This window comes from Schistocerca serialis, chromosome 2 (genome assembly GCF_023864345.2).
Source record: "Schistocerca serialis cubense isolate TAMUIC-IGC-003099 chromosome 2, iqSchSeri2.2, whole genome shotgun sequence".
In the NCBI taxonomy this organism is placed as follows: domain Eukaryota; kingdom Metazoa; phylum Arthropoda; class Insecta; order Orthoptera; family Acrididae; genus Schistocerca; species Schistocerca serialis.
Window position 1 is genome coordinate 99093630 of NC_064639.1, and position 27929 is coordinate 99121558.

At 40.2% G+C, this 27929-nt stretch overlaps 1 protein-coding gene across 5 annotated transcripts in view; it reads left to right on the plus strand.

The window, feature by feature from the left end:
• LOC126456780 (fibronectin type 3 and ankyrin repeat domains protein 1-like) overlaps positions 1 to 27929 on the plus strand; it is a 75917-nt gene that overhangs the window by 18980 nt on the left and 29008 nt on the right. For 4 of the 5 annotated variants that reach the window (XR_007585387.1, XM_050092562.1, XM_050092560.1 and 1 more), the window contains exon 3: positions 13322 to 13801. The exons of the other annotated variant lie outside the window; for it this stretch is intronic. Coding sequence is in view for 3 of the 4 variants with exons in the window: in XM_050092562.1 (XP_049948519.1) it covers positions 13322 to 13801 (480 nt within the window). In the remaining variant the exon portion in view is untranslated. The remainder of the gene's footprint in view (positions 1 to 13321; positions 13802 to 27929) is intronic. 5 annotated transcript variants of the gene reach the window in all.

The following is a 27929-nucleotide window of genomic DNA, read 5'->3' on the forward strand; positions in this document are numbered from 1 at the left end:
TTCATCGTACCTACCTCTCTTTCCTCCCTCCTTCCACCTCCATATCTCTCCTTCTCCCCCCCTCCCCCTCCCACTCCCCCCTGCAGTTTTGGGGGTAAGAATAGGCCCGCGGTATTCCTGCCTGTCATAAGAGGCAACTAAAATGAGTCTCACATGTTTTGGCTTTCATGTGATGGTTCCCTGTAGAGTTTGACATCGATTCTTCAAAATTTTTCCCCAGAGCAAGCCAATTGCGGAAGGGCGCATTGTGTCCATTGTGCGTTTAGATCTCTAGCCCCCTTTCTTGTCGGCGCATTGCAGTCCCACTCATCCTCCATCTCTAGGGTGAGGATACATTCCTGGGTGCGGTTTCCGCCCTGCACTATGCAGTGTCACTTGCAGCACCGACGACCACCGTGGACTTCTTTGCACCTGGTATCTAGCACGGTACCCAGTCTGTTGTGGTGGGGCCGCCATATACCTTGTTGATTGTAGCCCCATGACAACACAGGGATCGCTCTGCTGATGCCTGTGCCATTAACTCCCTATGTATGTGAAGGAGTAAATGCCTATCTCCCTGGGGCATCGGGACTCCCAGCAATGGCCATCCTGCCAGGTGGCCCTTCCTGCGGCTGGGTGGCGTCCGTGGGGAGGGCCCTTGGTCAGAGTGGGTGGCATCAGGGCGGATGACACGCAATAAAGTGTGGCACATTTTCTCTTACTGGTGGCCAGCCACCAGCAGTCTGTAAGCATTTGAGGGCTCATTTAAATGCACAGCAGTATGACCCCAAATCATTCCCCTCTTTGGCCACACCATGGGAGGAGCGAAAGGCTAAGGATGGCAGTGACACTTATTCACCCCAGTACCTCGTCTGTACGTGAGTTGATGGGGAATCATTCATGTCAACAAAGCCTCAGTTTTTTGTGGAGCATTTAGAGGACAAGATGCGCTCTTGGTCAGTCTTGATCAAAACAGCATCCTCTGCCCAGTCACGGGTGCTCCTCATCTGTCACAAGCTGGGGGATGTTTCTGTTTCCATCACGCCCCATAAGAGCTTGATGATGACATGCACGCCAACTTAGAATGATGAGGTGTTCACTTCATCTGGTGCATCCATCGGGGTCCAAGGGATAATCAGGTTGCCACTGGTGCCTTAATCTTGGCATTTGAGGGTGACACATTACCCGAGAAGGTCTACCGCTGCGATGTCAAGCCATATATCCCTACCCCGATGCGGTACTTTAAGTGCTGTAAGTTCGGCCACATGTCTTCCCACTGTACTTCCAGCCTCACATGTAGAGATTGCGGACGCCCATCACATCCCAATACTCCATATGCTCCACCTCCTATCTGTGTCAACTGCGAAGAGCATCATTCACCTTGTTCACCAGACTGCAGGATTTTATAGAAAGAGAGGAAAATCATGGAATATAAAACCCTATACCGACTGACCTACACTGAGGCTAAGAGAAAATTTGAGGGCCTACATCCTGTGGCTATGATCTCCTCATATGCCGCTGCTACGAGAACAGTTGTCACCCCATCCATTGCAACAATTCCAGGCAGCACTCAGAGCCATAAGACTACACCTGCCCCCTTGATTGGGAGGGGAGGCACTTCCCTCCCTGTTGCTCCTGCACCACCTACTTAAGGAGCAACACTCCCCGCCCCCTCCCCCCCCCCCCCCCAACCATCTGGGACATCAGTCCCCACTTCCCAGGTGGAGAAGTGTAAGTCTTCTTCGGCTCCTCTCACCAAGAAGGAGTCCCTTGGGTCCCTCCCTTTCCGGGTTCTGACCAGTGGAAAAGCAGACACCCGCCAGTGGCTGAAGCAACCACAGCTGGTCATAGAGCTTCATTGTCCTCCTCCGTCCCTGAGACTGACCCTGTGAAGCCCTCCCAGCCAGAACTACCTAAGGAACAACAAGAAAAACAGAAAAAGAAGAAGGCACTCAAGAATCCAGACCTTGCAGTGGCACCCATCCCACCGCTCCGTACGAGCTCTGAGGATGAGGTGGAGATTCTAGTGTCCCCTGAGGACCTAGATCTCGCCGGACCCTCAAGCACAATGGATGTCGAAGCACATGTACTCAGTCGGTGGCAGCAGGTGACCCAGCTGCATAATCTGCCTCCTCGGTCCCTCCATGCCATAGACAATGTCAAACTCCAGTGGAATTGCAGTGGTTATCATGAAATATTTGTAATTTTGTTTTAAAGAGGTGTTTGATGGATGACTGTTACGCCCTTTAGCCCTCTTCCGTGCTGTAGTATCACTCCACTTATCCAAACAGATGATACCAGCTGCCACTGCTTCTCTCTGCTCACTAATGTACTTCAGCACTGTCTCATTCATCTTGCACCCTTCTGAACGTGGCATGAGATTTCTCCTGTCATCTAAATTTGCCTCCACCTCTTGTGTTATTTCCCCCAGGGTCGCCATTTCCACAATATCATTGTCAGTTAGTTCATAAGCTTCACCATTTGTCATCTACTCTGTGATGTCCTGTGCATCGACATCCTCATAGCCCTGTACATTTTTGAGCAATGCAATGATATCATGATTTCCACCTGTAACTTCAGTTTTATAAGTGGATTCAAAGTGAAAATGCCCTCTTTCATGGTCTAGAAGATTCTTCCAAGACCTTACAAGTGATAAGTCCAGAATCTCTTCCCACTCTGGCCCACCACCATATAACAACTAGCAAGTCTGTCCTTTCCAGGATGGTTACAGTCTTCATTACTTTTAATCACAGATATCAATTTACATGTCAAGGCTGCCATGGTCCATCAGCTGACAAAAATCAGTCACATTTGGTGGTAAAAATAATGCTTTGGTACCTACATGTGTGTCACTACCACGATATGAAGGCACCTTATCAAGAAGCAGCAGAACTTTGCTCAGTTAATTGTTGTCTTCTATATACATTGAAGTGCCAAAGAAACTGGGATAGGCATGCGTATTCAAATACAGAGATATGTAAACAGGTAGAATATGGTGCTGCAGTTGGCAACACCTATATAAGACACAAGTGTCTGGCACAGTTGTTAGATTAGTTACTGCTGCTACAATGGCAGGTTATCAAGATTTAAGTGAGTATAAATATGGTGTTATAGTCGGCGAACGAGCGATGGGACACAGCATCTCTGAGGTAATGATGAAGTGGAGATTTTCCCATATGACCATTTCACAAATGTACTGTGAATATCAGGAATCCAGTAAAACATTAAATCTCTGACATCGCTGTGGCCTGAAAAAGATCCTGCAAGAACAGGACCAACGACAACTAAAGACAATCGTTCAGTGCGACAGAAGTGCAACCCTTCCGCAAATTGGTGCAGATTTCAATGCTGGTCCATCAACAAGTGTCACAAAACATCATGGATATTGGCTATTAGAGCCGAAGGCCCGCTTGTGTACCCGTGATGACTGTATGGCACAAATCTTTACGCCTCACATTGGCCCGTCAACACAGACATTGGACTGTTGATGACTGGAAACATGTTGCCTGGTCAGACGAGTCTCGTTTGACATTGTATCAAGTGGATTGACGTGTATGGGTATGGAGACATGAATCCATGGTTCCTGCATGTCAGCAGGGGACTGTTCAAGCTGGTGGAGGCTCTGTAATGGTGTGGGGTGTGAGCAGTTGGAGTGATAACCCTTGATATGTCTAGATACGACTCTGACAGGTGAAACATACATAAGCATCCTGTCTGATCACCGGCCTCCATTCATGTCCATTGTGCATTCCAACAGACTTGGGCAATTCCAGCAGGACAATGTGACATCCCACACATCAGAATTGCTACAGAGTGGCTCCAGGAACACTCTTTTGAGATTCAACACTTCCGCTGAACATATTGAGCATTTCTGGGATGCCAGCAACACGCTGTTCAAGAGAGATCTCAAACCCCTCATACACTTACGGATTTATGGACAGCCCTGCAGGATTAATGGTGTTAGTTTCCTCCAGCACTACTTCTGACATTAGTAGATTTGATGCCACGTTGTGTTGCAGTATTTCCGCATGCTCGCAGGGGCCCTGCGTGATATTAGACAGGTGTACCAGTTTCTTTGGCTCTTCAGTGTGTTTCTCTGCAGCTGGTCCAAATTCATTTTGGAATCAGGTTTCTGAATTCATTCGTGTTTTCTTTTGATGAGTGTAATGTAGGGGCAGTTATTCCTGATTTTTCAGGTTTTTGAAAGGTCTAAGTTATCATGATTTCCCTATCAATGTAAGTCTATGCTTATAGTTGCCAGTTTCATTACTGCGAGCCAATGTGATAAGTAATTTATTTTCCTGTATCCAGGTATCACAGTTCCTTTTTTGAAGCAAGCATTTTCATAGGGAGCATCTTGTAAGTTCAACCACTCTCATCACGATTGGACAGCTGTTTACCAGAAATTCGCTCCACATCAGTTACCTGCAAAAGATGGTCTTTAAACAGCAGACGAAGCTGCTCCACTAGTGGTTATCTGATGAATACTGAATTTTTTTTTCTCCCCCCCCCCCCCCCCCCACACACACACACACACACCAATCCAACCATCCATCACCGGCAGTAAATTCTGAATATTTTCCTTCTGTTTGCCACTGGTATTGCCATGCTTTTTCCTGCAGTGTTGACCCAGTAATGGGCAAACCATTAAATGTTCATGCCACAAAAATAAAGCTTCGTCAATTTATTTATGCTTACACTTCAAAATTATTTTCCTTTCTTTTATTCCATTTCTACTTGCTTTGTAAGCACACCACTTTTGAATTGTTGCTTCATTTTTCTTCCAGTCTTCAACTGTACTTTCACTACCCCTAACTCCAAAGCTAGAGGTGTGGCTGCCACCAGTCCCATTGCAACACACAGTTTCTAATCCATAGTCACTACAACATTTTTTGTTTATTACCAATTTTGGACTCTTTAATTAAAACACAAAGGACTGCACCAAACAGCAATTTAACAACACAAGCACTTTGGATGTCTGATATGCAACTGAAGAAACAGAGGACACATGGTGGCCAGCAGAGCTGCTCTGTTCCATATGTTCATTGTTGTTCATGAACATTCGAAGAGGGCTTCAAAGTATAATTTTTTGAATCTTGGGTGTGGTAATTTAATCAATATTAAAAATACATTATGTACCTTGTAATTGTGACTCCAGATGTGCCAGAAGCACAAAAGACACATAAAACATTTTGACAGGCCACACTGCATTGTAGCCAGCACCCACTTGCTAAAGTTTTCCAAAAGTACAGTATGTGCAATAAGTTAATCCTCATTTTATCACAGAGAAGTATTATTGTGATACTAATTAAGTAGGCTGGTCATGTAGGTCAGTTAATCGCAAGCTGAATAGTCGATGCTCTACTGTACATTCTTCTTGGAGGTCCCATTGTAGCCCATATCTGAAATTCACACAGACATAGTCTATTTATGCCTGACTTTTAATTGCCCCTGACAACCACATCTCATCCATTCTATCATAAGCTCACCATACAAAAAATTAGTCACCCATAGAGAAATCATTACAAGCATCGTTTAATTCTGTGTAATTCCATCCCTGACCTTCATAACTGTCGTGATTCATTTAGGAAGTGAGTCTACATGGTTGAGCAGGTGTGTTGCATCCAAATTGAGCCACTCAGAGGATTTGGTCAGGCAGTTCCATCTAATTACAGGGATGCTGATGTTAGCGTTTTACTCAGTGTTTCAACATGTCCCGCAGGTTTCCTATGGGTTTCAAGTCAGGTGATTCTGCAGGCCAGTGACTATGTAATAAGGTGGGGGAGAGTTAAAAAAACTAGGCACATATTCTTCCTTCCAGCCCAGTAAACTACAGCTGTTGTCGTACTTCTGTGCCTGTGTGAGCAGTGGTCTCTTAAAGATGACTGACTCCAAATGTTCATTGCATGCAGCTCCCATCGCAATGTTCTCTCACTAACAGGTTGGGATGGACCTTCATTCACTTCCTGTCAGGTTTGGTAGCAATTTTGATTCACGAGCTATGAAATGTATCTCTGGTCCCTCATAGTCAGGATCTTTTTCTGAGCACAGATCTGACATTAACTTGAGATATATCACACAATTGTACTATGCTGCACAAAGTTGGTGAGATCCTGATTGGTGTCAATTATAATCCTCTTGAAACCATCACTACCAGTGTGAGTAGAAAGATTGTGGCATCATAAACAACAGTTTTGTTAGGCCACAAAATCAAGATGAATCTCCTCCTTACGTGAACCGTGGCCAAACCTTCTCGCAAAGACAGAATATTCAATTGTAATAACTGAATAAGAATACTGCTGCATAATATTTACATCTATATATACATCTACATGATTACTCTGCAATCAATACTAAAGTGTTTAGCAGAGATTCATACAACCGCTTTGACTAGTTATCAGCCCTACAACACATGAGAAAAATACACCAAAATCTTTCTATGTGAGCTGTGATCTTTTTTTATATTATTACAATGGTCATTTCACTGTATGGACTTTTGGCTGTCAGCAAAAGAAATTTTTGCGTTCGGAAGAGAGAGTGAGAGAGGAAAAAAAAAAAAAAAAAAAAAAAAAAAAAAAAAAAAAAAAAAAAAAAAAAAAAAAAAAAAAAGAAGGCATTTGTTGTGATTACCAAATCAACTTCCTTACCATATCTGTGACACACACTCCTCAATTTTGTGATGTTTCAAAATGAGCTACTCTTCCTTGAACTCTTTGATGCCCCATGTCTATCCTAGCTGGTTATGATCCCATGCTATGGAACAGTATTCTAGAAGAGGATGAACAAGCATAGTGCAGACAGTCTCTTTAGTAGATTTTTTGCATCTTCCAAGTGTGCTACCAATAAAAGACTTTCTTTGGTTTGCTTTCCCCACAATACTTTCTATGTGATGATTTCAATTTGATATGCTTGTAATTGTAACCACTAGATATCTAGTTGAATCAACAACCTTTAAATTTGTGTGATGTATCATCTAACCAAAAGTTAATGGAGCTGTCTTAGTACTTGTATGGAGGACCTCACTTCCATCCCTCAGAACCAAGAGCTGGGTGAAACCTAAAGTAGAGAGATCCAAAGTACTTAATGAGACTTGAAAAGTATACTGAAAATATGGTAGATACCATAGGTTCACGAGTGTTCACTGCAGTCAACAAAAATCTTGGATTTGTTGAGATCAAAATTGAATCTGGCTTTGAAATTAACTAACACAGAAGTACCTCTGTAATGCAATATTATTTGGTGGCAACTTTATCCTACAGAGATTAGGATGTCTCTGAATTCATTGCAGGTGTCATGGACAGGCTGTCTAGTTGTCATCATAGTGACAATGTTTAGTAATGCTGATAAGTCCATCAATAAGGTTTGCAGAGTCTATACACTGGAAAGAGCAGGCAAAGCAGTTGTTAGCATCCTACTTAAACAGTGAATAGGCATCATTTAATCCCAACATGATGGACATAGAAGAATTATGGGCGAAATTTAACCTAATTGTAAAACACACTCTGTGGAGAAGTAGGTGCCAAGTAGGTGTGTTAAGATTGGAGAAGACCAACTGTAGTTTAATAACAAATTCAGAAAATGCCGAAGAAACAGAGATTATTGCACACTCTGTTCAAAAAAAGAATCAGAAATGTCGATGGGCAAAAATTAATAGAAATTTGTGCATTTATAAAAAAATAGACTGCTGAAAACCTGAGAAAATTCTGGTCCTATGTAAAACAACTAAGCAAGTCGAAGGCTCCTGTTCAGTCACTTGTCAGTTACTCCTATATGCAGGAGGTAAGGGTAAAAAAAAGAGACCCACAAAATTACAGACAAATGTCCTTAAAATCAGTTTGCTGCAGAATTCTTTAGCATATTTTGATTCAAATATAATAAATTTCCTTGAGACAGGAAGGCTTCTGTCCACAAATGAGCACAGATTTAAAAAAAATCACTCTTGTGAGATTCAACTTTCCCTTTTCTCACACAATATCCTGCAAGCTATCGAGCAGATACATGCCATATTTCTAGATTGCCAGAAAGCATTTAATCCAGTGCCTCACTGCAGGCTATTGATGCAGGTACAAGCATATGGATTAGGTTCTCAGGTATATGAGTGGCTTGAAGACTTCTCAAGTAATAGAATCCAGTCCTGGATGGTGAGTGTTCATCAGAGACTAGAGTAATGTCAGGAGTGTCCTAGGGCAGGGGTAGGCAACCACAAAGCCTTCACGATCTACTATTCTGTACCAACATATCAAAGTGATCCACTTTTAAAAATTCATTTGCTACATTTTTAATTTTTGGATACCGGTACTGTAAAACAACTACTTAAAATAAAAGTTTTAAATCCTCACATAATAATTTTATTTCATAATATTCTCAAGTACATTCTTACATTAATAACACTAGAATTATTTTACATTTAATCTGAAATCTTAAGTAGCTGTTTTGTCAACAATGTCCTTGATATTAGGTGTATAACTTGTTACACTTAGTCAAATACACAAGTCCAGATGTTCATCAGTCAACCTTGTTGTGTGTTTATTTTTAATAAAGTTCATATTTGAAAACAGTGGTTCACAGAGGTAGGTAGAAGCAATCAAGGCCTTCATTCTAAGAGCAATATTAACTAAGATATTTCTCCTGAGGAATTAGAGGCCAACAGGTTTTGGGTTCTGCAACACTTTTGGGAAACAAATCATTTTTTAAAGATATTATTTCAAGTTCAAGAGCTGCCCTACCTATGTCAAAAACTTTTGCAATGGAAGAAGATATATTCAGTAGCTCAATGTTAGCCCAAGGGAAAGATACAAACTGGGTTACCACTGAAATCTTTTTGAAGTCTAAAAAGTGATCACTGAAATCATCCCTCAAATTGGAGATCATTATTGCATGACATTGACTATTGTAAGGTATCTCAGTTTCTTCTATTTCTGTCTTCAGATTTGGAAAATGTCTTAATTCATCTCTCTTAAGGCAGCACTCCCACAAAAACAATTTTTCAGTAAAATAATTTACTTGAGAGATCATATCAGCAATATCTCTGTCATTGTCTTGAAATTTCAAATTCAGCTCATTAAGCTTTTCTGTTATGTCAGCTAAGAAAGCAAAATTCATAAGCCAAAGAGGATCTTCAATACATGCTGACAGACTGTTCTCATCTTGTTCTTGCAAAAACAGTTTGATAGATGGTAAAAGCTTGTGGAAACGTTGCAGCACTTTTCCCTTGCTGAGCCAACGTACTTCAGTGTGGAGCAGTAAATTTCCATACTGTAGTTCTAGTTCATTTGCCGCATCTTTGAAGATAGTGAGACCTAATTTTGTTGATTATCTTTACAACAGCATTAGTAGCTTCATACAAATTTAAAAACTTTACACACAGAGACTGCTGGTGTAAAGTACAGTGATAATTTGAAAATGGTGGAAAACTTTCATGTCTTTGGCACAGAGCAATAAAACCACTTTTAGAACCTCTCAAGGCTGGGGCTCCATCTGTGGTAATGCTTACAAGCTTGTGGATAGGTATTTTCTCCGATAGAATGAGTTGCTTCATGGCAAGAATTATATCTTCTCCTCTTGTATGGCCTTTCAAAGAAATTACTTTCAAAAGTTCTTCTTTGACCGTAAAGTTATTAAAAACCATCCTTACAAAAACTGGCAACTGAGCAGTACCTGTTGCATCAATGGACTCATCTAATTGCATTGAAAAGTAACAGCAGTCATCCAAATCTATTTTCAGTTGAGAGAAAACATCATTAGACATATTTTCAACTCGCCTTGTGACCGTTCTTGATAAAAGTTGAAGGGTTTCGATGGCAGCAACTATTTCAGACTTGTCAGCAGTTTCTCGAAATGCTGCTTTTACGAATTCACCACCTTCGAAGGGTTTCTTCCTTTTCACCAGTACATTCGAAACACGATAAGAAGCAAGAGTGGCAGCAACACTTTTGTCTACTGGTTTTGTGAACATGCTTTGTTGAACACTTAATTGATTTTCAAGTTTATTGATTTTCTGTTTTCTCAGTTCAGATTTTACAGGAAACTTGGTGTTAACATGTGGTTGCACGGTTTTGAAATGTCTCTCAACATTTGTCTTTTTTACAGATGCAATCTTAGCGTCACACAATAAACAAATGCATGTGCAATTTCTTTCTGTTATGAAAAATTCATGTTCCCTTTCAGAATGAAAATGATAAATTTTACATTTTTTTTATACACAACTCATTATGCATGAAGGTGCTGCACTACTCGTATGTTCTCGAAAAGTGTCAAGAAAATATGCAACTACGCATGCTCGATGCTGAGTACTGACAGCCCAAAAAAGTTCTACCTATGTCCTTTTCATGCTCTATTACATCGCAGGTGTTGGTAGTACACGGCACAAAACTCACCACCATCTCCTGACACATATCGAACACATTTCAAAAAGTTATGTGAAACAGTGCATCAACGAGTGGCGCGCAGGTGGCAGCTGATTTAACTAATGCGGCAAAAAATTTTAGAGGTTCAAGGTAGATCTTGGTACAAGTTCTACGCTGTTATTAACAAAGCAACTTGTGTCAAAAGAGCATGCATTTTTACTATTATGGAAAACAATTGACGATTTTATTCAACAATTTTTCTTTAGCACTCTCATTTCTCATGCGATCTACCAAATAAGCACTTGCGATCTACCAGTAGATAGTGATCGACGTGTTGCCGACCCCTGTCCTAGGGAGATGTTTTAGGAGTGCCATTTTTCTCTGTGTACATAAACAATCTGATGAATAGGTTGAACAGCAGTCTTCAACAGTTTGCTGATGATGCTGTAGTGTATGGGAAAGTTTCATTACTGAGTGACTGTTTTGGGAGCTAGAATTAATTTTCACAATTGATGAAGAGAGGGCAGTAGTTCAAATAGTGCAGCATTGGGGACTGTGATACAAAATATATTTAACAGTAGAAACACTAGATTTTCAGATCTGGATATCCTTTAGAGTGAAACAAAAAGAACATAACTATTTAGTGCCTTGAAGATGAAGATGCCTTCAAAACAGCATTTTCGTAAGTGTTACTCCTCCGTGTTCATTCAAGAAATCTACTGTGGAATGTCATTGTTTGCTAGTGGAAGTGTATGGAGAACATGCTTTGTTGAAAATAATGTGCAGGGAGTGGTTTTGATGATTCGAAGACATCAATTTTTAGGTGATGGACAAAATGTGTCCTGGTGGGTAGGGTGTGCCATGAGCTGCTGCATCTGGGCTAAACGATAAACATCGAATGCTTTGAAAGAATGTATTCAATTTGAATCATGCACTTACAGACAAATACCTACAATATGCACAGAGACATACAGTCATTCTACTTCATGACAGTGACAAACCACATGTTGCAAACCGAGTGAAGGAAACCAAGTAACTGAAATCGGATGTCTTAACCTGACCAACGTATCCACCATACATTGCCCCTTCCAATTACCATTTGTTTCGGAACATACAGCATGGCCTTTGTGAACAAGAGTTCATATCTTTCAAGAGTCTCAAAAACTGGCTCCATGAGTGGATCACATCAAAAGAACTGTAAATTTTATTTTTTTTTAAATTGCAGAACTTATTTGTTACCCATTAAGTGGGAAAAGGTCATAACTTCTGAAAGACACTACTTTCAGTAAACTATTTTATACCTTTCTATTAAAATAAAAATGCTTTCTGTAAACTGCATGAAGTAATTCATGTACCCTAAGAGGGTGTAGGATGACTTAGATTTTCTGGTTGATAAGATGAATGGCAGATTACTCTAAAACTAGAAATGTAAGGTAAAGCAGGTGAGTAGGAAAAATAATCCTCTGATGTTCAGATACAGTGTTAGTACCAAGCGAGGTGGCGCAGTGGTTAGCACACTGGACTCGCATTCGGAAGGACAACGGTTCAATCCCGTCTCCAGCCATCCTAATTTAGGTTTTCCGTGATTTCCCTAAATCGTTTCAGGCAAATGCCGAGATGGTTCCTTTGAAAGGGCATGGCCGATTTCCTTCCCAATCCTTCCCTAACCCGAGCTTGCGCTCCGTCTCTAATGACCTCATTGCCGACGGGACGTTAAACACTAACCACAACAACAACAACAACAACCGTGTTAGTGGTGTGTTGCTTGACACAATCACATCAGTGAAGAAGCTAGGTGTAATATTACAGAGCAATATGGAATGGAATGAGCACACTAGGTCTGTAGTATGGGGATGAATGGTTGACTTTGGTTTGTTGGATAGGAAAGTGTAGATCTGTAAAGTAGACTGTCTATACAGCACAAGTCTGACCCAGTCTGGAGTTCTGCTCAAGTATTTGGGATTGATGCCAGGAATGAATTAAAGGAAGACATCAAAGCCATCTGTAGGTATATTGCTAGATTTGTTAACGGCTGGTTCGATCAACACGCAAGTGTTACGGAACTGCTATATGAAATCAAATGGGAATTCTTAAAGGGTAGACAATGTTCTTTTTGTGAAACACTACTGAGAAAATTTAGAGAACCAACATTTAAGGCTGACGAGCAATTCTGCTGCTGTCAGTGTGCATCTCATGTGAGGACTGTGATGAGAAGATAGGGCTCATATGGATACATTTCCCTCAATCCATTTGCAAGTGGAGCAGGAAAGGGAATGGCTAGTTGTTATACAAGGTACCCTCCATCATGCTCCATGTTGTGACTTTGAAGTACCGGAATGTGTGTAGATATAGATATTATTCACGGTCACCTGCCACTTTTCACATCAAGCAAGTTTATTGTCTAAATATTTTGCCATTTGTTTTGATTATGTGTGACTTAACAAGACAGTTAACAATGGCATCATATACAAGCAGTCTAGGAAGGCTGCTGAGGTTGTCTCCTAAATCATTCGCTTCTTAGGGGACCTCCAAGTATTGTTTCAGCTTTACTAGAGGACTTCCTGTCATTTACAACAAACAGTGACTTTTCTGACAAGAAATCATGAGTCCAGTTGCAGAGATGATACTGCATAGACACAGAATTTGATTAGAAGCCACTTTTGTGACTAAAGAGACAGTTGTGTTTCTGAGAACAATATTTTCTGAATGTGTGCCGGTTAAGTGCCAGTACATCACTTTCCTCAAGATACTTTGTAATGCTGGAACAAAGTATACATTCTCAAATCCTACTTCCAATAGATATTAGTGATATGGGTGTATAATTCAATGGGTTACTTCTATATCCTTTCTTGTGTATCGGTCTGAGCTGCGTAGTTGTGGTGTCAATCACTTGGAAGGAAAATGTTTCTTCAGTGTGTGTGTGTGTGTGTGTGTGTGTGTGTGTGTGTGTGTGTGTGTGTCCACGGTAATGGGAAAAACTGTACTGCTTTGTGCAGGGAGGTGCCTCAAAGGAATGCAACAGGAGAACTGATCCTAGCTGTGAAGCGTGGGAGGGTGAAGTACGTGCAAGAACTGTTGGCAGCCGGAGCAAAGATCACGGTGCGGGACAGGAAGGGGAACACAGCCCTGCACTGGGCGGCACAAGGGGGAAATGAGGAGGCTGCCAGGTATCTGCTGCGAGCCGGGGCCAACATGGAGGCTGTCGACAGCTGGTGGCGGCAAACGCCATTGCACAGGGCTGCAGAGTGGGGCCACGAGGCAGTGGCGAAGATGTTGCTGATTGCCGGTGCTGACCCCGACATCTGCGACGGGGATGGGAGGACGTCACTACACTTGGCGGCTTTAGGTGGCCACGTGGGGATGGTGACAGTGCTGCTGGCAGCGAGTGCGGACCGGGGCATCAAGGACTATGGAGGGAGGATGCCTGTAGACATGGTCAGGGAGAAGGACAGGGAGCAGCTGTTGCCCCTACTCAGGTAACTCTCCAGCTGTACACACACTTTTCTTTGTATTTTATGATATCCAGTCAATCTGGTAAGTGCCCCTACACTGGAGTCACAGAAGCGTATTATTGGAGTACTTAAGCATAAAAATTACCTATCTAGCAGATCTTTATGTGCACTGTTGCACCATTGCAAATAGTGTGATATAAATATTATTCAAATAAGATAAAAATTCTTTCATCATTTTCGCTTTTTATTAAAACCATAACGTCATTTTCACTATATCACTGGTCCTTTTCAGTAGCTGAATTTTTAGAACATGTGAAATATAAGACAAGAAAGTGCAAAATATGCCATTGCAAGTAGTGAAAGCTCTCGTGCAGATACTTAAACCACAAAATCATTTATTTTCTGATATATTAGTGTTGCATTTTCTATACTTTGGCGCGTGCACATGCATGCACCCCCCAAAATATAGAGTTTTCTGATGAATGAATAAATACTCAATTGTGATCAAATCAAGCAGGGACATAAAAAGCTGTGTTGCAGTTCATTGACCATGATTGCTGGTATGTTCCCAAAATCAGACAAATGCTCTCCTGAGAGAGAGCACTGTTATGTTCACATAACATTGAATATTACAGGACATACTTCAATGAAATTCATAAGAAAGCCCTAGAACCTTCGTGAAAATGAATAACAAGTATTTGGCTGTAGTAGCACATGAACCAACTACACATTGGGTACTTAACTCTTACCTCTGTCTGTTACATTATGTTGAACTTCTGGAACAAGCAGCCTATGTTGTATATTACAATCTCCTGAAGGCTTTAATTGACATTACGTTATCAACTGAAATTTCATTATAACATATGGTATTTTCAATGTGCCATTAACATTCTTCAACTACCAATGTGACATTTCCTGTCTTGTATTACAACAAATTGCACCAGTAATGCTGCATTTTTGAGAGTGTCCTGGTGCTTTGACACATCATATACACATAGGACATAAGTTATAATATAAAACCCAACAAATATTGGCTTTTACTGAAAATGACAAAACCCAATATGGCATCAACCAAGTTCTGCCTGTGAGGTAGGACATGATCTTCTGTACCATTGACCACATTCCTCTCGATGAAGCAAAAATCTGATTTGCTGTATTGTTTCCCACCAGAGAGTGTTGAACATAAAATTCGACACTGTGACATCACAAAATTCAACCATTGCCTCAAGCACAATCACATCACAGATATATATTCATCTCCATCTCCATCTTGACATCTTGCTGAAAGTCTCCAGAAGTGCACTTCAAAAGACAGCAGCCTAGTACTCATTTGTCACAGGTGTCAGACCAGTCAGTAGGACAGCTAATAGTGCAGTTATCTCTCAAGTGCACCAGCGAAGTAATGTGTGATCTACATGGCTGTAGTGTAAACTGACTAACCCTTATAATTGTACATGAACTACATTCATGAGGGGGACATTACGCACAGCTCTGCACCCGTACTTTCTTTCTGCGTTGAATGTTAGTATCCAGGCATTCATTTCCTAAAGCAGCACAACACAGTTTTCCAAGAAACTTGAAAAAATGCCTTTTGAAAATTAGTGCACGAGATGTGAGTCTTCACAATAAATTAAAATTTTGCACAAAAAGTTCAAAGAATCAAATACTTTATTATTTCTAGAGATTGAATGGGATTATTTATGTTAACAACTCTTTCATTTCACAATAAGGCATGTCTATCAAATATTTAATTAAATTTTATGTGATTAGTGATTAAAAATAGAAAGATGTTATTTTTATTACAATTTATGATTAAGTTTTGTTAATTATATATTTACTGATAATTTGTAAGGATACTGGTGAGAATTTTAAAAGCTGTGGATATAAACTGAAAAGATAGATGTGATTAATACAAAGCAGAAAGTGACAACTAGAGTAGGGAATGAGGAGACAGAAGGGATGAGCATTGGAAGGGGTGTGAGGCAAGGATACACACTGTCACAGAAGCTATTCTACACTTATGGAGAAGAACTGATACGTAAGACCATAGTGGCATTTTAATTGGAGGAGAAAGGATAAAAACTATACAACATGCAGACGATCAAGCAGTGTTGATGGAATCAGCAGTTACAGAAGATGTTGAAAGAGTATTGCAAGAAGGGGCAAGGAGTATGGAATGAAGATAAATATATGAAAGACAAAGCTGATGAGAATAAGCAAGAATGAATCTCCAGGTAACATACTCCAAAATGAACAAGTGAAATCTTTTCTGTATCACAGAAGTCTAATGGTGTGGAGTGGAAACTGTATAGAAGAAATGAGGAGGTGGAGAATACTTATTGGAAAGAGAACGTTTGAAAAGGTGAAGCCATTACTGATATCTAGTGTAGTGTCATATAGTAGTGAATCATGGACAATTGAAAAGAAAGAAGCCATCTGGGGCTCAGCATTTGTTTGCTAGATACGAACTTTGGTGACCCGGGGTTCTTGAGCTGGGGACAGGTGAGTGTCTCAAGTCCTCTGTCACTTAAGCCATGGGCATGCTTCAATGGCCTCTGTGCAGAGTGGCGATGGAATGTTCCTGGCTTGACTGTCAGATCACGAGTTTGATAAAAACATAAGAAAAACACCACCTCAGTCTCAAGGTGTACTGCACACTAATGAGATGCATGACTGTTGAGGTGGAACAGTCACTAGTGGGCAATGTTTGGAGAACCTGCCGCACATCAGTTGTAGGCATGTGGGGCTCTGTCTGGGAGGACTTTTATTTTTCCAGCTGCTTGTGGGATAGACCCTTCAAAATTTTCTCTTCCTCCTCCTAGCGGAATGGGTGGGCCACTGTTAGGTACCAACACCCAATCAAATGAGAGGGATTTTGCAGCCAGTCCTCTTAATTCAGGTATTATTCAGTCTGCTGACAAGTACAGCAACAGAACACATGCTGCTGACCAGAATGTGTTTTTAATAGCCAAACGAAAGAGGATAGTTTTGAGAAGGTTTCTCCCTTATATATTCAGAAGGATTTAGAGGGAATCTGTGGCTCTTTAAACTCAATTAAGCACTTGCACAGTGGGGCACTGTTAGGGGAAACTTCTAATTCTCAGAAAGCAATCAACCTTCAAAAAACTAGATGCCTTAGGGAATATGCAATAGAAACTGATCTGCACAATGCCTTGAACAGCAGCAAAGGTGTTGTGACTTGCAGGGATCTTGACGATATTTCCATAGAAGAACTGAAAACTGAGTTGACCCAAGACAGCATTGACGTGAAAAACATGATGAAAACAGTGGATGACAATCTAATAAAATCAGACTCATTTATACTGTCTTTCAACAGCGTAGAACTTCCAGAGCATGTTAAAGCAGATTTCTTTCACCCCAGTCCAATGCACTGTTTTAAATTCCTGCACTTTTGGCACACAGCGCTTTGTTGTAAGGGAGAAGTCACCTGTGGAAAATATGGCAAGACCACTCATGAAGGAGTTGGTTGTTCGTCTCCTCCAAAGTGTATTAACTGCTTTGGGGATCACCCTGTCTAGAGTAGGGACTGCAATGTCTTCCTTGAAAAACAGAAGATCCAGGAGATAAAAATGACAAAGCATATCCCACATGATGAAGCCAAAATGATATACAAGGCACGTACGGAGGAACTGAAACTCCTGACCCAGGCATGCCCCCTGTGCATGTGTTTACAAGAAACACATTTTAAAGCCACTGACACCCCTGTGCTACGGAGCTATATACTGCTCCAAAAGGTTGACCTGACAGGGTACAGAGCCCAGCGAGGGGTTGCTGTGTTGTCAATAACACACATCACTCCACTGTTCTCTCCTTGGTTACTGACCTATGAGCAGTAGCCACTGCAGTGCATGTGGCTCAGAAGAGCACTATCTGCTCACTGTACGCACCTACACAGGATGTGGTAGACTCTGAGGCTCTCAAGGGCTTTACTGAACAACTCTCCCACCCCTTTCTACTAATGGATGATTTCAGTGCCCATAATGTATTATGGGACTTGAACTATACTTGCCCTAGGGGTGGAGTTTCGGAGAACTTCGTGATGTCTCAGGAGCTGTGTGTCCTCACTACAGACAGTCCCACTCATTTCTCAGTTGCTGTTGCAACGTCCTCAGCCATCGACCTCTCTGCTCTCCTACCCTTGCAGACAGCCCAGTGGAAAGTAACTGATGATCTTTATTCCAGTGATTACTTCCCACTGTGGATCCACCTACTGGATGGAGCATTGCCTGAACAGAAGCCACCAAAATTGATGGTCAACATGGCTAACTGAATGCTTTTCAGCCATCTGGCTGTGTTTGAACACCACAACAATGTCTAGGAATGGGTGGACTACATTACACGAGTGATCCATCATGTGGCTGACTTATCCATCCAAAAGAGTTCAAGTCATCTTAGGAGGCAGACTGTATCTGTGACTGTAGAGAAGGCCAAATTGGACTTCATGCTCAGCAATTCAAAGTCTTATAACTACTCTTCATCTGTGTGGGAGCTGGAATTGGCACTGTCTGACAAGTAAACATACACAAGGGATCCACTTCGATTTTGATTGGCTTTGAATATGATGTAATCTAGAGCAAAATAAGACACACACATTTTTTTTTATACATGCCCATACAGCCGTTAATGGGGTAAAACACCCACTTGAGAAAAACTGAGTGTAACATTTCTGAATGAATACCATTTAAATGGGACCAGATAAAAAAAATCTTCTAATGAAAGTTCTAGGGGTAAGGTATGGTACAACGGTGCTTCCAGATTTCTCGAAAACTTTTATTTATTTATTTATTTATTTATTTTATCAAATTCAATCATAGATGGTGAAATAGTAGTCGAAAGATACATTTGTCAGAAATTAGATAGAAATATCACAAGTCTTTCTCATGTATATGTGCAGCGTGTATCTGAAATGAATGTAGAAAATGAGAGGGCTAACAGAGAGAGTCATAACAAGCATATTTCAAATAGCAACCCATGTCGGCATCCCTTATCATATGGCACTAGGCACCATTGAACAGCGTCGCGTGCCACCGAGAGGGTAGGCACACAACAAATGTCAGAGCCATCACGGTGGCAGATCTGCAGGGCAACAATTTAAATAGATTTATAACATCAAAGTAAAAGAGATGTCAGGTTGAAGTTTTATAATCTTTATTTTCAAACAATGTAGTCGGCATAGTTGTGGATATTCCAGGTGGGACAACACTATGGGTTTACCACCTCTTACTGGGATGTGAACGCATTGCTTCTGGCTATGAAAATGCCTGTTTGATTGGTGTTGCATAGAGGGCGGAGTTTGGTTCACTCTGTGTCAGTTTGTCCTTAAACATGGACACTCTTGCATTTGTTAGTGTGTGGAGTGGACAGTAAATGTAGCACTATTCTTGGGAGGAAAGAACAGACATGTAGTGTGCTTATGGGGCAGGGGATGGAAATGCTGGTGCTGCCCATCATTTGTCTGTTCAGTGGTTTCCGAATCATTGAGTGCCAGATCCATGCACATTTACTGCCATCCATAGGTTCCTATTAGACAGGTTCACTTGAGGTATGTTCTCCACTGACATGTTCTCGTGATGACACAAGTGCATTTATGACCTACTTCAAAACCCAGTGTATTCGTTTTGTTTTATCGGTGGGAGGACCTGAAGTCCTCAATGCACAGTGCATACACCAGCACTTGAAATTGAGGTATTAGCACTGCTGGAAAACACACCCTCAATAAGTTTACAGCATGTTGCATGGGAAATGGGTGTAAACCATTCCACAATTTGGCATGTGTGACATGAAGATGAAGTGCAGTCCTGCAGCCTGCAGAAGGTTCATGCCCTTAACCCAGATCCTACAGCGAATTGAATTCTTCCAGTGGTGTGTGCAATTCAAAAAGACTTTCTGAACCATGTACTTATTATGGATGGGACATCCTTTACATGAGAAAGTGTGTTCAACAGCCACAATAAACATGTGTGGGGACGAGAAAACCCGCACGCTGCCTTTGTTCCTGATCACGAAGATCACTTTGCTGTCAACATTTGGGCCAGCTTCTTAGGCAATAATCTGGTCAGCATACATATTTCCCTGGTGACTGGACACAAACAGATACTTAACCTTTTTACAAGAAACTCTGCCACAGTTGTTAGAACATGTTCTACCCAATGTGCGAAAGCATATGTAGTACCTACATGATGGTGTACCAGTGCACTTTGCACATGCAGTGTGAATGCATTTGATTGATACCTCTGTTGAGAACTGGATAGGGTGCGGTGGGCTGGCAGCATGTTTGAAGAAGTTTTTCCACAGTCAGAATGTACCGGGTGATCAAAAGGTCAGTATAAATTTGAAAACTGAATAAATCACAGAATAATGTAGATAGAGGGGTACAAATTGACACACATGCTTGGAATGACAAGGGGTTTTATTAGAACCACAAAAATACAAACGTTCAAAAATGTCCGACGGATGGCGCTTCATCTGGTCAGAATAGCAATAATTAGCATAACAAAGTAAGATAAAGCAAAGATGATGTTCTTTACAGGAAATGCTCAATATGTCCACAATCATTCCTCAACAATAGCTGTAGTCGAGGAATAATGTTGTGAACAGCACTGTAAAGCATGTCCGGAGTTATGGTGAGGCATTGGCGTTGGATGTTGTCTTTCAGCATCCCTAAAGATGTCGCTTGATCACGATACACTTGCGACTTCTGGTAGCCCCAAAGCCAATAATCACACGGACTGAGGTCTGGGGACCTAGGAGGCCAAGTATGACGAAAGTGGCGGCTGAGCACACGATCATCACCAGACGACGCACACAAGAGATCTTTCACGCGTCTAGCAATACTTTTTTCCTTCTAATAAAACCTCATGTCATTCCAAGCATGTGTGTCAATTTTTACCTCTCTATCTACATTATTCCGTGGTTTATTAAGTTTTCAAATTTATACTGACTTTTTCATCACTCGGTATATACGTCCAATGACTGAATCATATTGTTCGTTCTGGAAGGAATCATTAAAATATTTACCTCTTTTCCACATTTATCAATGATGCTGAATATTTTTCTGTTTTGCCCAATCCATGAATCAGAACACAAGACAATTTTTCATTTGTATTAGGTACATAAACCAGTTTAAACCATTTCCTTACAAGCCCTGATATCAGTTACAGGGCGTAGAAGTGAATACAAGGATATTATTTTGTGAATGTAAACATGGTCTAGATAGATTGAATTATTTTTTATTATCTATGTGACTGGTCATTTTCAGGCACCTGTAATATGTTTAATATGTTCAGATATGACTGGTTTGTACTTAATTGTGTACAAGCTATCACAAATAACTGTATTTTGTAATCCAAGTTACTTATGTATCTTAAGCTTCCTGTTTCATTTTACATTATAATATATCACTGGTACATATCAACAGGGATACATCTTACTTCTGTGCATATGTGGCACAAAAACATTATGCTATTGTACATGGTTACATCCTATAGCTGATACAAACAAAGATACCATCTCACACTATAACTGCAGCTGTTATGGTATAACCAGAGATGTTCGGAAGCTATCTGTGGATCATTGATAACATTAGGTAAACTACTGGTGCCATATTCACTGGCATATTATGTTCATTATTCTCACAGGTGTTATCTTATTAAAAGCAGTGGAACAAAACTCATACATCATATTTCATACCACATGTAATATTAGAAATTGCAGCATCTAATTCAGACTATAAAAGATTACGTCAAGCCTTTTAATGAGGCATGCATGTCAGCCTATAAATAAAACAATACTGATATAGCAAGAAATACGTCATATGGTACATTAGAACTAGTAACAGATTACATTTATACTACATGACCTTTTCTTTTGGTACATTGTTATAATAAAACTAGAAAAATAAAAGAAAAATATTGTGGAATGAAATATGAAAAGGAGCCATAGTAGAGAGGACTAAAAAGTGGGAAAAATGGGAATGCTCAAAGAAAATTGAAGATTATGATCAATTTAAACAACAAAGAAAGGAAACAGGTGAGTTAATCAGAAATACCAAATGAACCTTTGAAAATGACAAACTTTTGGAAATAGGCAAAAATTTTGTAGAAAATAATATTTGTGACTTTTATCAAACTTTTAGGAACAAATAAAGGGTTACCAAACTCCAAATGTCTGTTTCAAAAATGAAAATGGCACAGTTGGGTTAAGCAATACTGAAAATAGTGAAATACTACCAAGATATTTTCATTTGCTTCTGAACTGTCATTGACCAAATCATAAATTGGAATTCTCAAATATTAATGAAAATTTGGAAGATGACTTACCACCAACTATAGAATAAATTCAAGAAGTAATTAAGACCCTTGAAAATAACAAAGCCAGTGGAGAATATTCTATTATAGCTGAACTTTTGAAGTGGTTCTTGCCAAATATAGCAAAGGAGCTAAATTTACTCTAGGAAGAAATCTGGAAAACAAAAAAAATTGCAGAGGAATGGACAGTTGCCTTGATACACCCACTCCACTGAAAATGTAATAAACAGGATGTAAACAACAACAGAGGAATCTCTTCACTGCCAGTAGCATATGAAGAATTTTCCAAGATTTTGTTAAGCAGAATAGAAGCAACACTAGACAGTCATTTAGGTGAATATTGAGGTGGTTTTATGAAAGAAAGGTCATGCCCAGAGCAAATATTCAATCTCAAGTCAGATTACTTAATCCAAAGGACATTGTAGTTATGTCTGTGGTTATCAAAAAGGCTTTTGATTGTGTTGACAGAGAAACTATAGATAAAATAATTCGAGAATTTGTCAAATCTAATCTGTGAAATACTTACAGGTATAGTCTGTAAAGTAAAATTTATGGGAGAAATTTCACAGCCTTTCAAAATAAAAACAGGTATACGACAAGGCAACGGCCTATCCCCAATTCTTTTTACTAGTGTTTTAGAGAAAATAGTAAGAATTTGGAACGAAAAATTTATTGAACTCAACATCTCACCTATAAGTTTAGGAAGAGGAAAGCGAAGAGTTTGAAACCAAATGTCTTGCATTTGCAGATGATTTTGCTATACTTTCTGAAAATGTGCCACCTGCTATAACACAAATAAATCTCCCAGAAGAAATAGCCAGCAGACTGGTTAAGAATTTCTGCAGAAAAAACAAAATTTGCTCCAAAATTTCTGAAACCAGGTATTGGCCAAAGAGAGAAGGTAAGAAAATTCAAATATCTAGGGGAGATAATCCAAGAAAATGCATTGGAAAAATCTGCAATTGAGGAATGGTTGCTTAAAATGGGGAGAGCATTTGGTATCACCAAAAGACTTCTACAATAAAAAGTGTCTAATCAGAAATGCAAAAATAAGGCATTACAACACAGTATGCAAGCAAATGTCTGGCATTAAACTATAATTTAGATAAATTAGAAGTACTAGAAAGCTGAATTATAAGAAAAATTTTAAGACCACCAAAACACAGCAGAAGGTTGGATTTTACAAAGTAATGCTGAGATATACCAAAATATAGAAAATATTTCAAATGTAATGAGAAAAAGAAGATTCATAATTTTTGAACATTGTTTTGAATGCAGGACAGTAGATTAATCTTATTAATTTTCAAATATTTGTGTGGTAAGAGTCCACAACAAGCTGGGTCAACAAAGTAAAAAAGTATTTAGAAAGAAACAAACAATATAAAAATCGAAAATATAAACAACAGAGAAGCCTTTTGGGAAAAAGAACTGAAAATTCCAAGGCAGGGTAGCTAAGAAGACTGGTTCAGAATGGTCTGAAGAACAAATATTGGAATGTGGTCCTCACATGGCCCAATCTCAGTAAAAATAAAAATTAAAAAAAGCTAGAAAATCATGGTTGGCTTACACCATATCAGCACATTTATTATTAACAATATGATGTATTATAGCTATTGGAACGTAAAGATGCTAAGGAAGCAGAAGGGGACAGTTAACAACTTCATATGAAGTGGAAGTAGTAGCTACAGTTATGAGAAATATGATCTCATTTAGAAGCCCATATTTGGATGTCTTACAGTACTAGCTTATTCATAGGCCATGCATCATGTGCTGTGTTCCATGTAGGCATGTAATGCAATTTTGATCCCTCTCCTCAAATAAGTAAAGGATTGCACATGTCCCACTAGTTAGGGAGTATCGCATTAATGGGCTGTGTCAGACACACTGTGGAGGAAGTGGTTAACTGTCATCTAGTCTGGTTGTTGGAGACCAGGCAATTCCTTAGCTGTTCTCAGTGTGGATTCCAGAGATTTTGGCTCACTGCCAACAACCTGACCCTGCTGGAGGCAGCTGTTCAGCAGGTTTTCGTACGAAAGCACCACAGTCTCTATATGTTCTTTGACATCATTAATGTGTGCGAAACTTCTTGGAGACACAGTATTCTAGAGCAACTATGTCTGTGGGGCTTTCATGGCCACCTCCCCATCTTCGTACAATCTTTACTTTTGCCATTTTTTTGGTCCCGAGTCAGTGATATGCTGTCAGATTGTTTTGAACAAGGGAATGGTGTCCTTCAGGGCAGTGTTTTTAAGTGTTACCCTTTTTGTCATAGCCATAAACAATATCACTTGTACAGTAAGGAGTCCTGTACAATGCCCCTTATTTGTGGATGATTTTGCGGTTTTCTGTTCCTCCTCCAGTATTGCAACAGCAACTCGTCAGTGGAAGCTTAGTGTGCAAAGATTAGAGGAGGGGGCTGCAAAGAAGGGTTCTTTCTTTTCTGCAGATTAGTGTGTGTGTGTGTGTGTGTGTGTGTGTGTGTGTGTGTGTTTGCGCGCGCGTGAACGCGTACATGTACATACACGCGCGTTCACCCCTGTGGTTTTAATTTGTTCTCGTCTTATTATGAGGGATACCATTCTCTGTTTTGAAGACTCAGTGGGGTTTTGGGGCCTCATTTTTTACTCCAAATTGTCGTGATTGCCACATCTGAGACACATGAAAGCAAAAACCCAAAAGGCACTGAGTATCATAAAGTGCCTTAGCCATATGTCTGGGTGCATCTGCTCCAGTTTTATAGGGCTTTTGTGGATTTGTGACTAGGCTGTGGGCGCACAGTGTACACATCAGAAAGATCACCTTATCTGAAGATCATATGACTTATTCACCATGAGGAATTCAGCTTGCTGTGCATGCTTATAGGACTAGCCCCATACCCAGTCTCTGTGCTGAGGCTGGGGAACTGCCACTCTCCCTCTGGTAGCAGCTTCTCATGGTGCATCAGGGATGTATAAGTTCCTTGCAGTTCCATATTCACGTGCATACCAAAGGGTTGCTCATCTGCCTATGGGAACACATTTTTTCCAATTGTCCATGAGTAGCAAGGCTGTTCAGGATCCATGTGTGGTGTGTGCTGGAGTAATTTGGTGTGGAGTGAGTACAACCCCAAATCCAGGGTTTTAACCACCTGCCACTCTGGCTACAGCAGAGGCCCATAGTAATTCTAGATTTAGTGCAGTACATGAGAGATTGCACTCCTGCATATGTTTTTAATATGTCATTTAATGGCATTTTAACCAATCACATCTCTACAGCTGTCTTTACATATGGTTCAAAACATGGGACTCCATTAGTTGCTCTGTTGTTTTCCCTGTTCGTGTCTTTGATGCGGAAATATGTGATCTTGCGGATGATGGAGCAGATGAGATGCACTTAGAGTACTAAATTCCTTGTCTGACACGATTCTCCAAGTGCCCTTCACACTTTACAGTGCTAGTACCCAGCATATGAAACATTCCAGAATATCCAGGATGCCTTCCTCCAACTACAATGGCTGAGGAAGGAGGCATTTCTGTATGCCAGGGCACATGAGTATTATGGGGAACGGAAGGGTAGATGTAGCAGCCAAGGAGGCATGTCATGATTCTCAGTTAGTTCAGTGTTCCATCCCTCCAGCATGCTATCATGTCACTGTTGTTGTACAGAATCATACGTCAGTGGGAGAATGAGTGGCTGGAAGTGACAGACAATAACCTGCATCTAGTAAAACCCACAACGTGGTCGTGGCGTACCTCCTTCCAGCCACATAGACAGGATGAGGTCCTCCTTACTCATCTTCATATGGGCCACAGCCCTGCAATGAATGGCTTCTTGCTCCAGCGAGAGGACACTCCAATGTATGGTGCTTGTAGTGTATAGATCAGTCATTTTATTAGACTGTGTTTTACAGATTGGAGGGCAGCGACAGATTTTCTGGCAGACATGCCCTCTGTTTTAAGTGACTTGCAAAAGATTGTGTTTAGAGTTTTAAAGTTTTATGAATTGCCCAACATGTTTCCTAAGATTTTAGGCAGATGGTCCTGATTTTTTAACAGGGTTGTTGGCTCAGCCATGTTATTTGTAAGCGGCAGCTGGTCACATTTCCCTGTGCTGTTGTTTTAGCTCCTCTGTCATTTTGCTTGTGTTTAAATCCTGGTGTAGCACCATTCAGCCATTCTTTGTTGTCTCAGTGTCTGATAGGTTGGTTGATTGTGTGGGTCAATGCGAGTGGGGTGGGAGTGAATTTACGAGTGTCATATTGTAGATTTCATTCTCACTGTGTACAACAATTTTAGGAATTTTATACACATTCATTTCTTTTAATATGTGTCAAGGCACTGATAATCTTATCGTTGAGCATCAGTAAACTAAAATAAATCACAAAAACGAGAAAGATATTCAGAAAGTTATGCAATGTGGCTATGGAGAAGAAGCGGGTTCATAAACGTTTATTTTTATCTGTTATTACTATGATGTTGTAATTTGATGTACTGACACGTTCCATGACCTTGGAGATTTGCTGCTCAATTTGGTCCTATGGAACTTGACGTGTAAATAAATAAACGAATAAATAAAAAGAATGCTTAGGGTGAAGTGGACTGACAGACCTAAGAGTGAAGAAGTAGTGAAGAAAATAGGGGAAGAAAGAAGATTATTAGAAGTGATCAGAGATAAGAAAAAACCTTGGCTGGGACATATACTATATAGGAATTGTTTGCACGTATAATTACTAAGGGAAAAGTGGAAGGAATGAGAGGAAGAGGTAGGAAGAGAATTGGAATGATGGATGACATTAGAAGAGAAGGAACCAACAAATGGACGAAAGAAGATGCTCAGAACAGGACACAATGGAGGAGTTCCAGGTGAAACCTGTCATAAGACAGATACACTAAAAAAGATTAAACTTTGTTAGTTAAAATTTCCATCTGTTAGTAAATATGAAATACGAATAGAATTTTTTAAAAAGCTGCCATTGATAAAGTTTGAACTGATGACCTTACAATTACAGGGCTTTTGTGCTATCCACTCAGCTATTGGCAGTTGCGTAAATAAACTCGAAACATTTTTGAACGTAACTGTGGTTGTAAATCTTCTAATTACCAAAGGCAATTTTTATCTGAGTTTCTTTGAGAGTTGTGCTGTACTGTTTTAGCAAATTGATGTAAGGGCACTGACCTTCAGATCCTACACTTCTGAAGAAAATCAGAGGGGGCAGAGTGGTTCATGATGTCTTCTTGTAAGCAGGGTGCTCCCTGTAAGGAGAGTGTGAAGGAACGCACATGAAGAGAACCATCTTACAAACTTTGACAAAATAAATTATTTTTGTTTCTCAAATTATTTGCCTTTAAAATGTATACACTTTTCAATTTGTTTGAATCAATCCTGGAAACATTTTTCCTACTTTGATGTTCATACCTGAGAAATATCCTTTTGGAAAGATTTAACAACTATGTGATGTGATAACGACTGCTGTCCACATGTGTTTTCTTTTTCATTAGGTGATAAATCAGATGAATATTGGCAAATAGAACGAAATCAATGTTTTTCTGCATCAAATACTTAAGTTCTTGATGTGCTGTGTGACAGCTGGCATTGTCACGATGAAGACCAGTGTGACGTTTTTTGTTGTTTATCCAGATTTCATCAATGACTTGTCTCAAACTAAGTGTTTTGTACCATTTGTATTAAATATCCTTTGAATCTGTAAAGTAATGCTCATGACATGTCCAGTGTTACTAATGAAACAAGCCACCATCATCTTGCAAATGCTACACGCAGAAACCACTTTTCAGGTCACGTTGGAACACGTCAACAGTTTATCACTGCTTAATGGCTAGCTCTAACAA